Source organism: Aedes albopictus, chromosome 2 (assembly GCF_035046485.1).
Source record: "Aedes albopictus strain Foshan chromosome 2, AalbF5, whole genome shotgun sequence".
Lineage (NCBI taxonomy): Eukaryota > Metazoa > Arthropoda > Insecta > Diptera > Culicidae > Aedes > Aedes albopictus.
This window is the reverse complement of record NC_085137.1, coordinates 182,544,798-182,558,713: the sequence shown is the minus strand read 5'-3', so window position 1 is coordinate 182,558,713 and position 13,916 is coordinate 182,544,798. Positions and strand designations below refer to the sequence as shown.

Below are 13,916 nucleotides of genomic sequence, written 5' to 3'. Positions count from 1 at the left end.
CCCTCTTCTTCTTCCTAGTCGATTTTCGAGCTCCAACTGGTTGGTAATTCGATGCGTTTTTGGTTTCCACGATCTCTTGCAATGCCTCTGGATGGAGTTCACTCCTAGCTGGTGGGGGTTCATTCGACAACTCGAAACCATCGAATGGTTCTTCATCATCCGACGCAGTATATCGCCTTTTCTCTCCCCGTCTATTCGTGATACTGTCACCGACCTGGAACGTGACATTTCGTCTCCTTTCAGTCTTCTTGATGAGCTTTATCTGCCCCCTGTGGGCCGTGAGAAGATGTGCTCCCATGGCAATCTGAATCTGCGTCGCTATCGTAGTCCTTCCTCAGCCGCTTGAAATAGTCATGGAGATTATCCTCATTTTCCGCCTCTAAAAATTTCACCGGATTTCCTGTCGCATTTTTCGATTTATTCAGAAATTTATAACAATTCTTTTGGATATGTCCCCTAATATTGCAATAATGGCAAATGAAATTAGAATAGCGTCCCTTGGTTTGCGATCGGGACCGAGACCTATAGTTCGTATAAGACTTCTGTAAACGCCTATTATCATAGCTTCTTTCGTGACGATTCCTCTCTCTTCCTCTTTCCGCACCAACTCTTTCTCGGTAACCTCTTGTTTCAATCCTATCACCTTTCCAACCAAGCCTTTCTTTAACTGAATGCACCTCGCTAGTTCTATTGATCGCCTGGGAACTATTCGCTGCTACCTCTTTTGTCTTCAGAATCCGTTCCGCCACGTTTAGGGTCAAATTTTCTTCATCCAACAACCTTTGTTGAAAGTTTTTATCGTATACACCCAACCCGGGAGCTTCTTGACAGCTGCCGAACAACGTCAGCGTACCTAAAAATTTTGGTCCGGGTGGTACTGTCAGATTCAAAGCGGCAAGCGCTACTTTTGAAAAGGACGAAAACCGACAATAACAAACCGCACAAAAAATATTAAAACATTAAACAGAAGCCTTAATTTGTTGTTTCCGCTTTTTTGTGGTAGATAAATGCAAATTAAGTGCGGCATGATGAATTTGTTTACTAGAAGCGAAAATTATATCTATAAAACGGGTAATGGCAAAATAGGCGGCTTTCATAAAATTAATAAGAAACTCATGTTTTCTTCTAGTGCGGTTATTAAGCACCAGCAAGTAATAAATTAGGTTACTTATGCTAACATTTTACAGCTACATATCTGGTGGCAAAGCCAAAATGGAAGTTAAAAAATAATCATTTGCAGATGTTTTTTTTCGAGTTTGATTTTCGGTTTGGTCTAGCATGCGCAGTCACCAATTAATATGGAAGACATGTATTTTTATTATATTTCTTACTTTTATTATATATCTTACTACAAATAAGAAAAACAAAATATTTTCAATTTAATGAACATTAGTTTTTGCGCTTCTGTTGAATACGTCCGTTTGATACGAAACGCTAGCCTCTTGTTGGCTTCCACTCACCACGAAACAAAAAGGTGTTTTCGCATGGACAAAAATTGTTGCATCAGTGAAGGATGGACCCGTTGTTTACGAACAGTAGCGACATCTGCGATTTGCAAGTAGGTACGCGAAACTGAGCTCATCTGTCAAGTTACGGGAGGGTTGCCAAAATCACAGGTCTCGGCCAGTAACTTGACGTCAAGTAAAAAATTTTCATTACTTTCACTCGGTCCCTGAACGCGGCATCGAAATTTAAAACGCATCACAATGTCTGATTCTACCTTATCGTACCTCTCTTTGAGTTTCTTTATAATGTCGACATATGATACAGTTTTAAGGTCCGTAGCAGGATACAGACGCTTTAGTTCATGGAATACCGTAACCCCACACAAGCTCAAAAAGATGTCCTTTTTCTTAACTTCCTGGATGTCATTGCTTGAAAAAATGTATTCCATTTGTTCAACATAATGGGAAAACGATGTACCCTGTACATACGGGTCAATGGTACCGATAAGTCCCATTATCACAACTTAGGCACGACACTTGAAATGTAAAAGAAATATATATAATTCAAACACAACCGCGATGGCAATGTTGTAGCCCACAAACAAAAGAACCAAAAAATCACGTACCTGTTCGCACACCAGCAATGATCTCGCCAAGTAGCACCAGTCCGATTCCGTTTCCTCAATGTCACCACCGGCAAGTCTAGCTAATCCAAGAGCGAATCCCAAAAAGCCACCGAATCCAGCAACAGCCACCTCTAAACGATCTCCAGTCACAGCAACTTCCAACTGCCCAGCAACAGCAACAACTTCCAATTCCGCAACAACAGCAACCACTTCTTATTATGCCTCGAATTTCTTGTCGACGGCCTATACCAGGGAAAGCTTTCAACCTGGGAACACAATCTTCCTTGCCTGAGCTGCTCAAAAGCACTTCCGCTCAATCCTCCTGGTAGCGTCACTTGAGACCGGCTATTGATAAAAGAAACAATACTGTCTTAGAATGTATTCACAAAAGCGATTATCAATATCAACACAAAAGAACAATCAATAGTATTCTTTCAGACTATCAGGCTTTTCTTTTACACTATGGCTCAATTGTTGCTGGTAAAATGTCCACAACTTACCAAAGGAAACCTCCAGAATTGGCCGAAATCTGCCCAATTGAACGCCTTGCACAGCTTCTCCAGAACCACTTCACTTTTGCACGCAAACTTAACTTTCACTTTTAACCTCGTCGTCAGCTAAAAAGATCTTCTTTCAATAAAAGTACTATTGAGGTTCACGTTCTGGATACAACTGATTTAGTTTATTTCAGGCTGTCAACAGCAAACTTCATCGGGCGCAATGTGTATAAAAGATGCTATCAGGTAAGGTATAATATATCTCTCATTTGTGTGTGATCGGGGATAGGAAAGTTAACACACTGAATACAATACACATATAGGAAAAGGTTCGTGTCTGCGCTGATTTGACAGAAGCGTTCGCTCGCTTCGCTGGACGACCGTTAAATTTAGGGGGGACACTTTTGAAACACCACTGTCACGTCGGTTCGTCGGTGCTAATAAGTTCTATATCCTCTAATAGAGCTGCTCAAAAGCCATTTTTGGCGAATTATTCGGCTGATATACGGCCTGCTGAAACCATTCGTACCGAGTCTCTGGAAAAAGAGCTGTCAAAAATTCGAAAAAGAAAAAAATAGAAAAATATAACTTATTTTTTGTCTTTTTCTTGCGGCTTGTGTTTTTATCGAACTTTTTTGCTACTCGCTTCAGGTTCAGTCGAAGTCCTCGAGATTCTTCTTGAGTCGGGACTTGTCGTCAAACTTCCCATCTGCTCCATCAATGCACCATGGAGTTCGCTTTCTTTGAACCATATTTAAATTAGATAAAAGTTGGAAAAATTTGATTCCATTTAGTAGAAGCGGACGAGGAAACGATCTCACACGAGTAAGAAGCTGTTGGTATTTAAGAGGTTGCGATCGTCACTTAGTCCAGAGACCATTTTTTTTTTAATTAATACTTTATTTAAGGCTCATGCGCCAGTAGGCATAACGGAGCCGAGTTCACTTTTGTTTAAATATTTACATATTTTTACTTATATTACTATGTTAATTTTGGGGAACCATAAAACTCGCGGTTTGGTCGAGGTTAGGGAGAACAAATCTTTTTTTGGGAGAGGATGGGATATGAGGGTTTATTCGTTGATCTTCAGCAGCGCATTGTGGTGTGTTCTTGCTACTGATCAACGGAGAGTGGACATAATGACAACCTGTAACGATACAAACAAATGGCTTTCGATAGGGGAGACAAGGTGGACTTTGCAACAGAGAGGAGAGGGTATCAAACAAAGATATTTATTTGCTTAAGGAATTTGTAAATAAGCATCATGTAGTCGAAGTCTTACCTACCCAACACATCTCTAGGTTCAGAGACCATGTCGGAGGACGAACATGATAGGGAAGTGCAAATCGGTAGCATAAAGATAAGGCAAGAGATAAGGAGGTGGAATTTGTCAGATAGATGTAGGAGATTGATCACGATTCCAGTTTAAAGCATAATCCTTATGGAAACGGCTGCCTGCGTGTTTAAACGTCGATTGAATGTGCTGTTGCTCGCTGATCAAATTTATTCATTCTCGCGAATCTTTCCACTGAACTCCATTCACTCTCATTGGCCTCAGTATTGTTTTGATTGAAATCAATTTTGATTGACACGAATGTCATACACCTCAAGCCGAGCAACAGCACCGACAGCCATCTTATTCGGCCTAAAGGAACAGGGCCAACAAGCACTAAAAGTTAGCGTTATATACCCATATACGGCTTATTTTTGTGCTTACGGTTGACAGGGCCTATAAGCATTAAGACATCTTTTACAGAGCTTGTTGGCACTGAAAAGCTACTCAATGTCCTATATAACGCTTATAACAGTGCTTAATGGTTACCTGGGTTATCTCAGAACATAATCTTATACAAATGTCAATTGACGTATTCCCGGAAGGATCCTTGGAAGCATTTTTGAAGGTATTCTCGTAAATGCCTTAAAACTATCACTGGAGGAAACCCTGGAGATGTCCTTGTAAGGGAACGTTAAAAAATTACGTCCAACATTTGGGGGAGCGGGGGGGGGGGTCTAGAAAAGTGTGACAGTATGTGTATTGCGTATAGGAAAATTGCGTGACAGAGGGGGGAGGGGGGGGGTCTAGAAATCACGAAAAACGATGGACGTAATATTTGAATCTTCCCTAAGAATTTTTAAAGGGAATCCCTGGTTAATTTAGAAAAATTCTCAAATAATGGAAGTCCTAGAAAATCTTGGAATTCGCCTTAAGGAATTCCTGGACAAATTGCTGGAATATTTGGAAAATGTCTGAAAGAATTAAAAAAAAAACAATTCCTATAGCGGAATTTGTAGTACAGTATGCGGCAGGAAAAAATGCGAAAGTGTTTTTTAACTTCAAACCTTATTTTCGTCCATTTGACATTAACTTGGACATTAATCAATCTATGTTTCAACGTTCGATGATCTCTAACAGGTCAATTTTTTGAAAATTTATTTAAAAAAATCCTTTTTTTGTCACTAGCTGGAGACAATCAAAATTTTCAAACCACTGAAAAGTACACAGGTCGCTAAATTTCGTATCTGATAAAACAAAATTTTTAATTTAAATAAACTAGAGGGAGGGAGTATTCTTGAAGGAATTCATGGATGGATTCCTGAATAAATCTGTGGATAAACTTAAAGATTTCTTGGAGATAATTGTAACGGAAGTCCTGGTTGGCTTCTTGGAGAATTTCCTGACTCCTGTATCCCGCTAAAATTATCTTAAAATATTCCAGTAGAAATCGCTGAAGTTATTCTTCTAGAAATCCTTTAAGTGATTCAAAAAAACTTCAGAAAATTCTGGAAAAATTCTTGGGTGAATCCCTGGAAAAGATGATGAACGGATTTCGGAAATTTCTAACCGAGCTCCTGAATATTTTTTTGAAAAGATCCAGAGAGGAATATTTGAAGGAATCACTACAGGAACTCCTGGAAAGATCCCTTGAAGAGTTCCTGGAGTAAATCCTGCAGGAATGCCTGGAGAAGTTTCTGAAAGTATACCTGGAGGAAACCCTCGATGAATTCCTGGAGGAATCCTTAGAGCAAATAGGAGAGGATATTTTGGAGAAATTTCTGAAAAAATCGCTAGAAGAATCTCAGGAGAAATTCCTAGACAAATTTCTGAAGGAACCCTTGGAGGAATTCTTGGAAAAATCCGCGAAGCAGGAATCTCTCGAGAAACTTCTGTACAATTTCCTGGCGAAATCCCTGGAAAAATTCATGGAGGAATAACTGAAAGTATGCCTGGAGGAATTCCTGGAGAAACCGCTAGAGGAATTCTTGGAGAAATCCATGAAGGAGTTTCTGGAAGAATAATTGGAGTATTTCCTGGAGAAATACCTGCACGAATGCCTGGGGGCCGTCCATATTGGTTTGAAGAGTTGCTTCCAACATTTTTCGCAGCAATTCGGGCTAGTGTCTTTCGGGCTAGTGTTATAGAATCACTGATACCTGATACCTGAAGTACAGACAGACGTCTAACTCTACTCACTTCGCATCGTTTCACTTTTTAACGGTTCATTCAAATAATCCGTAGTTCGTGAATCGCCCGGATTGAACCGAATGATTTCTTCGCTAGGCATTTTCTCTACTTAGACATGTCAGGATCCTAACAATAAATGGCAGTGATATATCGAATTGGGAAAACTTAAGTTTTTGATACTACTAATGGAAGTTTAATTTCAATTTGTTCGTCTGTACCTACGTGCACAAAATGTAATTCAAACCGATTTGAAAAATCTTTGTTGTTTTTCAGCATATACTATATTTTGAATAGGCTTCAGTTATTGTACGATAAGGCCTATTTGCTATGCGTTGTGTTCGTCATATTGATGTGCCAAAAAGATTAGGGCTGATTTGATTGTACAAACTAACTAACTTTGTAGGTAGTTAAATAGCTTCGATGCAAATCAGCCATAACTTGTTGAACTATTTTCCTGATGCTGGTAGTTCGTCGTATTCGAAGACTAGAATATTGTGTGTTTAAAAAATAATTAAAATCTACTGAATAGCAACACCCCTTCAGAGATTATTTTTTCTAAGAAGATATGAGAAATGTTCAGATATTAGTAGTACAAAATGCTTATGTGCGTTGCTGTGCTTTGTACGATTGATGCGTGATGAAGTAAAAAGTGGAGCAATTGCCTAGATAGTGGTATGAAATAGGCTTAACAATAGATGCAGAAGATAGGCGATTATAGTAAACGTAATGATTAGATTCGTTGCCAAGCCCTAAGTCACTAAGTGGAGCGAGACGTTTGTTACTTAAAGTTTATTGTCGGCCTTAGTGGATAGATTGCCAGGAATTCAACAGAATACAAATAGAAAACATTAACATTGCATCTCAGTACTGTTAAGTCAGTACCGATTCTTCGCTAAACTGATAATCGTTACCTTAGCAATACGTTTAGTGAGGTCAATTCCAGAAGATAGGTGTGACTCAGTCAAAAACTAAATTCGTGCCAATAAACCGCAGAAAGGATGACCAGCGTTCTAAAACTACGGGAAGGAATGTCTGTCTGAAACTTTCCGGCACCAAGTGCCAACATTCCAAGCTCAGATCTCGGTGTAGAAATCCGGCCGCCCTATCCGGAGCAGTTTGAACACATTCGGCAGTAAGTATTGCGTGTTGAACCCGATCATTCCGCAGGTGAAGAACTTGTACGACAGCTCGACAATGATTTTGTTCTTATTCTGGAGGGTGTTCTCTGACCGACGAAGTTCGTTCTGGTCTCGGCCCAGCAGGAAGCACACAAACGCATAGGAAATGGACTTTCCGAAGGCACGGGTGGCTACCACACAGCACAGACCCAGAACGGTCCGGAGCAGCAGCATTCCCAGCATAGCGTACGACGGCCAAATGATTTCGTACGGCGGAGGATTGGCCGGGGGTTGGAAATCTCCGAGGATGTAGTGCAGCCAGGCACCGATCTGCAGTCCGGCACACACGCTCACCGTTAGGGCTGTGTCCCCTCTAGAAGGATAAAGTGGATTTAGAAGTGCTAGTGCATAAAAATGGGGACGAAGGCTATACCTCGTGGGGGTCCAAATTCCTGAGTCGGGGTAGAACACAATCAGCAGAATAGAAACCGCCAGAACTGGGATGGGCGACCACTTACTGGTAACAATAATGTAATCCAATTTGTCCACGATTGGTATCAGAGGAATCATAAGAGTCGCAACCAAAGCTAGACCAGCGATAATGTCCTGAAATACATTGGAATATTAATAACCATTAGAATTATAAAGACCAACAAAAAATACAATCGTTAAGCTGTTATGAAAAATACAGAATACCTACCAGCACGCTATGCATTCCCAAATAAACTCTGCTCACACAGATCACTGCACACCATATCAAAGCAAATGCCAGACCCGCTGGAAATGAATATATGTACCTGAAAAGAACAAATCCTAAGTAGTATTACTAAAACTTCTCGATTCTTCAACGCTACCCGGTACCTGTCATATGTATAGATCAGAACCGAAAAGGGGATGGCCACCGAAACCATTGCATGCGTCGAAGGCATTCCATACTCCAGAGCCCACTTCTTCTGCAATCTGCTTACGGGGAATCCCGGTCGAGGCCACCTAATGACATCCTTCATGCTTTGACCTAAAAGAAATCAAAGATATATAACTCACTCCCTCCTACTGTAAAACTGTCCCTCCCTTACCTACGTACATAACCGCCGACCAAACCATGATGACCCGCCGGCCCACAGCGCTGTCGATGTTCCAGAACCAAAACGGAATAAATGTCGCATAGAAGATTTCGTCGCCCAGTTCCGTCCCGATGATGAACAGATAATACCAAAACTTATTCGTAATTCGATACGGTTTGGCCTCATCCTTGTCCGCATCCTTCCGAATCTTATCGGACTCATCATTTCCACCGCTGCTACTGCTACCACTACTATCCTCGTCCAGACCAGCTGCTAAATCACCATTCGCCACCTTGTTCCTCCGTACCGTCGTCGGTCCGACGCCGTTGACATCACACGGATCGATTTTTCCATCCTGCTGCCGATGATGCAGATATTCGATGCCAAAAAACTCCTGAACTTTGACCACCAGTTCGGGGCTTTTCAGATACTCGATAAGGGCGGACATCTCACTTTCACTGGCTGACTCTTCTAGGAGCTAAACATTGATCGAATTTATTCACTACGCGACCGAAATTTGTATTAAATTAAGTTTTTTTTTTATCGAGCCATCATCGCAAGGTATGGACGGTACACGGCGGCGATCAAAACATCTGCATCCATCAGCGAGAGAGAGGTCATCGGCTCGGCGCAACATGACAGTTATGCTGCAGTTTATGTTGAACGCGGGTGTTGGCCACGGTGGTCGAATGGCTCGTTGCGACCAAAAATTGGGACCAGAAATTTGCGGAGTTATTTATAGTGGTTTCGCAGCGCGGTGTCACGAACACTAATGCAAATCTACTGGTTGAAAATATGCCCATTTGATTTTGCTGGGAACAGCTGATCTTTGTTTACTATTTTCAACCAGTAACTCAAGTGGTGTTCGTGTAATGCAGCGTGTACGTACACGCAACACCACTAAAAGCAGAAACCACTATTGTCGCGCTTATCTTTTATTAGAGTCCTGCGGCGGTCGTACGCTCGCAAGGCATACCGCCGCATGACAGTCGCAAGGCAAAACAAAAGAAAAAGTGTTCCCGCCAAAAACAAAAGCACGTGGGTTTCGCAAAGTGACAGATGTTTTTGAATGTAATGACGAACGGCAAGAGTGGCTCAGTGGAATGAGTGTTCTTGTTGTCAAACCCCATATAATGGAATTATATACTTTTAAATCTGGTGACGCTGTTATGATTAGTGACTGTCGCGCTTAGGGTAACCAATATAATTTGGACCCCCATATATTTTGGACCCCCTGGGTCGCATTATCACAACTTACACAGGTTTAATGATAGGATGACGGAAATTTTTACAATCATTCGCTAAATAAGATTGCTCTGCACGGGCAGCAATCATTTCCTTACTGGAAATATTCTTATTTGCCTTGAAATTTTTTTTTGTCAATCTTGTCATCCGTGCGAGTGTCGTTCATGTTTACAAAAAGAGATTGCGGTGTTGAGGAAACTTGCAGATGTAAACAAAAATGTTTATCATTCTAGCGCATTAAATTCGCAATGTTCGTCTAATCAGCCTTTGTCAATCAAGTAATCAGGATGTGATCCAGCATATTCAAGCGGCAAAATGTTCCAAAATAGTTTCAAACGAGTTTAAACACCGGGTGTCCAAAATATATACTGAGGAGGGTCCAAAATATATTGGGGTGTCCAAAACAGTGAAAACTGATGCTTCAAAAATCAGTTATTTTCATCAAATTTTTAGCCAGAAATGACTTTGTGGGTATTTTTAACGGACAGTGGAGGCTTTTACGAATATACTAACATCATTATTATGTGTAAATACCCTCTGAATCTGTTTGATTTTGACTTAAATTCAAACTAATGTCCTCTGGGGGTCCAAAATTCAACCGTTACCCTATATCAGAAGCCAGAGGCAGATAATCGCCATATTCTGATTTTTCTTGAGAGGCATAATAAAAAACTTTGTAAATATATTTTGTCATTGACCGTATTGTCGCACTTAGGGGCTGTCCATAAACCACGTGGTCATTTTTTTGGGACTTTTCAACCCCCCCCCCCCCCCCCCCCGTGGTCATTAGTCCATACAAAACATTTTATTTGTCCGTACAAAATGGTCATTGGCCGGAGTAGTGTGCGGTAGTTCGGCAGCAGCAAAGTTTCGCGCGCTCGCTTTGCTAGATTTTTGCGATTTTTTTTTCCTCTTCCCTCTGCGGGGCTCCGACGACGGGATGCCAAGCAGTCAGTAGTGTGCGGTAGTTCGGCAGCAGCAAAGTTTCGCGCGCTCGCTTTGCTAGATTTTTGCGATTTTTTTTCCTCTTCCCTCTGCGGGGCTCCGACGACGGGACGCCAAGCAGTCAGTAGTGTGCGGTAGTTCGGCAGTAGCAAAGTTTCGCGCGCTCGCTTTGCTAGATTTTTGCGAGAGTGAGTTTTTGGAGGCAAAGTGTACAGGCCGCGTTTTCATTCGGTCGTCGTCGTCGTCTATTTGACTGCTCATCTTCGTACGGGGCGATTTATGATACGATAAATGCAACAAACAACATTTTTTGCGATTTTAGTCAACAGACATTGAAATGTTCGTCACGTCAAGTGTCGGCCCAAGTTCCAAAGCCACGTTGGTTCAAATCACTTTATTTTCTCTTTCGTTAATTTTCGCACTTCGAAACTATCTGAATGGTTCGTCATCTTCGATGTCGGCATGTGTTTTGTTTTAGTCCAAATGAAAATAAGTGGTTTGATATTAATAGGGTTGCATGAATCACTCCACTTACCAAAGTGAACCCATATCATGCGCCCTTTCCCCTCCCCACTAACAAAAAGTCCTTCCCATGACAGACGTGGAGACGCAGAGGTGATCTCGGTCTTTAGTAAGCAACGCACGTCATAATAACATTCCTTTCCTTCCTCGATGACCGTAAGGACGTGGCCGGCGCCGTTATTGACCTAATAAAGTTTGGAATTCTCGAAGATGCACATTGAGGACGGTAAGCTACTCCCAAGCTCCGTCTGTTGGTTCCTTGTGCAACTTCGATTGTTCTGGTCAATCACGGAGTAGCAACTACGAATAGTACGGTCATCTATGCTCATGCTCATGCTCATGCTCAAAATGGTCATTGGCCGGACCCCCCCCCCCCCCCCTTATGACCACGTGGTTTATGGACAGCCCCTTATCTTGGATTCTCAACAAGCTGCGTTCGAAACGCGCAACATCAGATCGCGCCAGACCGCGCCCGTATGGGAGCGTCCATGAATTACGGAAGGGGGGGAGGGGGTTCAAACAAGTGCGACGATCCATACAAAAATTTCAGAGGTCCCACACAAAAAGTGCGCCATAGGAGAGAGGGGGGTTGTAAATTATCATTTTTTGCGTGACGTAATTTATGATGTTCCCCATGATTTGTACACGTTGTGCACCTTGACTAAAACTGTTTTAGCAGCCGTCGGGTGGGAGGGAGCTATCATGGATATTCAGCCGCCATGTACAAAACAAAAGGGGCGTAATATTTTCGCGATAAACGACGGCTGGTTAAGATTATCTTGGGATTATCAGCGTCTGAGTGATCAAGCCGGGATGCACAATACCATATTTTGAATCTGCATGCCAAACTGAGTCGAAATCCAAATTTTCATTAACTTTGGTGCCCGGGAACCCATTAAGAAACATAAAAATTAATTTGAAATTTGTATGGGAACGATTGGTCGAATCACCCCTCGTCGCATTTTATACTGGGCGGAGCTGTCAAGCAGTTGCCCAGCTGTCAAAAGCTGAATCCAAAAAATCTCTTTGAAATTGATTTTAGGTTATTTGGATTCTATCCAGCTTTTTACGCTGGCCATAATAATACGATGCTATAAAAAATGACAGGAGCTGCTTCCAACCACTGAACTGAAACTTGATAAAAGATTCTCAGCAAACCTTGACTTTCTGAAATAACTTTCTTTGTTTACCTGTCAATTGAAAAACTTTTGGTTAGAAAGTTTTTAATTATTATTTAATAATTCTATTCCAATTTAATTTCATTTATTCGTTTCAGATGTTTACGGAAGAACTGTTGTTGATAAATTTGGGCTGAAAAAGTTGATGACGAGATGAGATGAGGAATTGAAATGTTATGTACAAAGGCGTTGTTTTTTTCTATTGCTATTGGTTGAGTCCGTACAATTCATTGTGTTTGACGAAAAACGAGCAGAATCTTCTTCGTGCGTCACGGAAGTAGATCATTACCGGATGGGTAATTGGAAAAAAAAAATGGTTGATTTGACTTCTATTAAAGAAGGCAGCGAATACGGGCTTCATTGGCTCGTCGGCCTTACTTTATAATATACTGACTGACCCTACATGAATCATTCACTAGGATTCGTTTCTGGCTGGCTGAGACACACTGGAGTAGGTCCTTACTGAACGAGAAACTACTGGAACATTATTTTGCTTTCCGTATTTGAAATCTTCACGGATGAAAGGATTTTTTATGTGATGATAATTCATTACTTTTAAAGGAATTTGTGTGGACTTTTATGCATCAAATTGCTAAAAATATTCCAAAGTATTCGTATGAAGTAAAAAAAAGCGCTGGAGGTGATAAAACTCGAAATGATACGGCATATCATGCGCCTGGGTTTCATGTGATAATACCGAAGAAAATCGGGCAAACCGTGACGAAACCCATAGCCGGTGTGTTTGTTGGCCACAACTAAAAACCACCGATCGCTCATTCCCCGTGCATTTCAAAGAAGATCATATCTGGCCGGTATATGTTATGCACAAAGGACTCTGGTAGGGCTTCAGGGAGGAACTCAACGATCAAGTTTCGAGCAAGGGGCTAGTCGCTTGGAACATTGTGCCAAGAGGTGCCAAGCACACCGTCTTATACGCTGTGTGACACACCGAGGCACTCTGAGGCACAATTTTGACACTTGAGTTTGGGTGAAAAAACTAGGCAACCATGTGCATTTGACCTGCAAAATGAAAACAAACAGTTGGTTGTCTTGGTAGTTGCCAAGCAAAATCTGAATCATCAAGCAGTGGTACTTCGGGGCACACTGAGGCACAATTCAATACCCGGTGGCACACTGAAAATAATTGGCGCAAGTGAAGATGTGCTCAGCGACTCCCCCTTGGTTTCGAGGCCTTTGGACAGAACACAACTTCAATAGTTACAAACAATGCAATGCGCTTATGAACGGCCCTCAACTTTTCCAGCTTGGCAGTATAGCAAATTTCCGTAGTAGGTACATAATGTGGGGTCCAGAACAAGCCCAAAATTAAGTAAAATAGTTAATAAACCACTAAAAATATTCTATGTAAATGTCGATACAATTGCGGCTTCTTGAACGGTGTTTAGATAATCCGATATTCTAAATCTGCATGTCAAACTGAGCCAAAATCCAAATTTTCATGAATTTTGGTGCCCGGGAACCTATTTAAAAATCACTTTGAAGATTGTATTATGTTTCCAGTTCAAAACCGAATTAGCGACATTTTTTCTTTGACTTCCGCTGCTTTTGCCTTGCGTCAAACACAATGTCGGAAGTGGGGCGCTGTATTGTACACCTGATGCTCTATACAGTGCCCCACTTCCGACATTGTGTTTAACGCAAGACAAAAGCAGCGGAAGTCCAAGAAAAAATGTCGCTAATTCGGTTTTGAACTGGAAACATAATATGGGAGCGATTTGTCGAATCACCCCTCGTCGCAGTTTGTACTGGGCGGAGCTGTCAAACAGTTTCCCAGCTGTCAAAAGGTGATTTC

General features: G+C 41.5%; 1 protein-coding gene across 1 annotated transcript; it reads right to left on the bottom strand.

The window, feature by feature from the left end:
* Nucleotides 1-6,201: 6,201 nt before the first annotated feature.
* On the bottom strand, nucleotides 6,202-8,848 carry LOC109419577 (sphingosine-1-phosphate phosphatase 2). The gene is made up of 5 exons (XM_019693798.3): nucleotides 8,226-8,848; nucleotides 8,011-8,164; nucleotides 7,850-7,946; nucleotides 7,583-7,755; nucleotides 6,202-7,522 (listed from the first exon to the last, which is right to left on the bottom strand). The coding sequence occupies exons 1-5, from the start codon at nucleotides 8,659-8,661 to the stop codon at nucleotides 7,105-7,107; spliced, it is 1,278 nt and encodes a 425-aa protein (XP_019549343.3). The 5' UTR covers nucleotides 8,662-8,848; the 3' UTR covers nucleotides 6,202-7,104.
* Nucleotides 8,849-13,916: the final 5,068 nt, after the last annotated feature.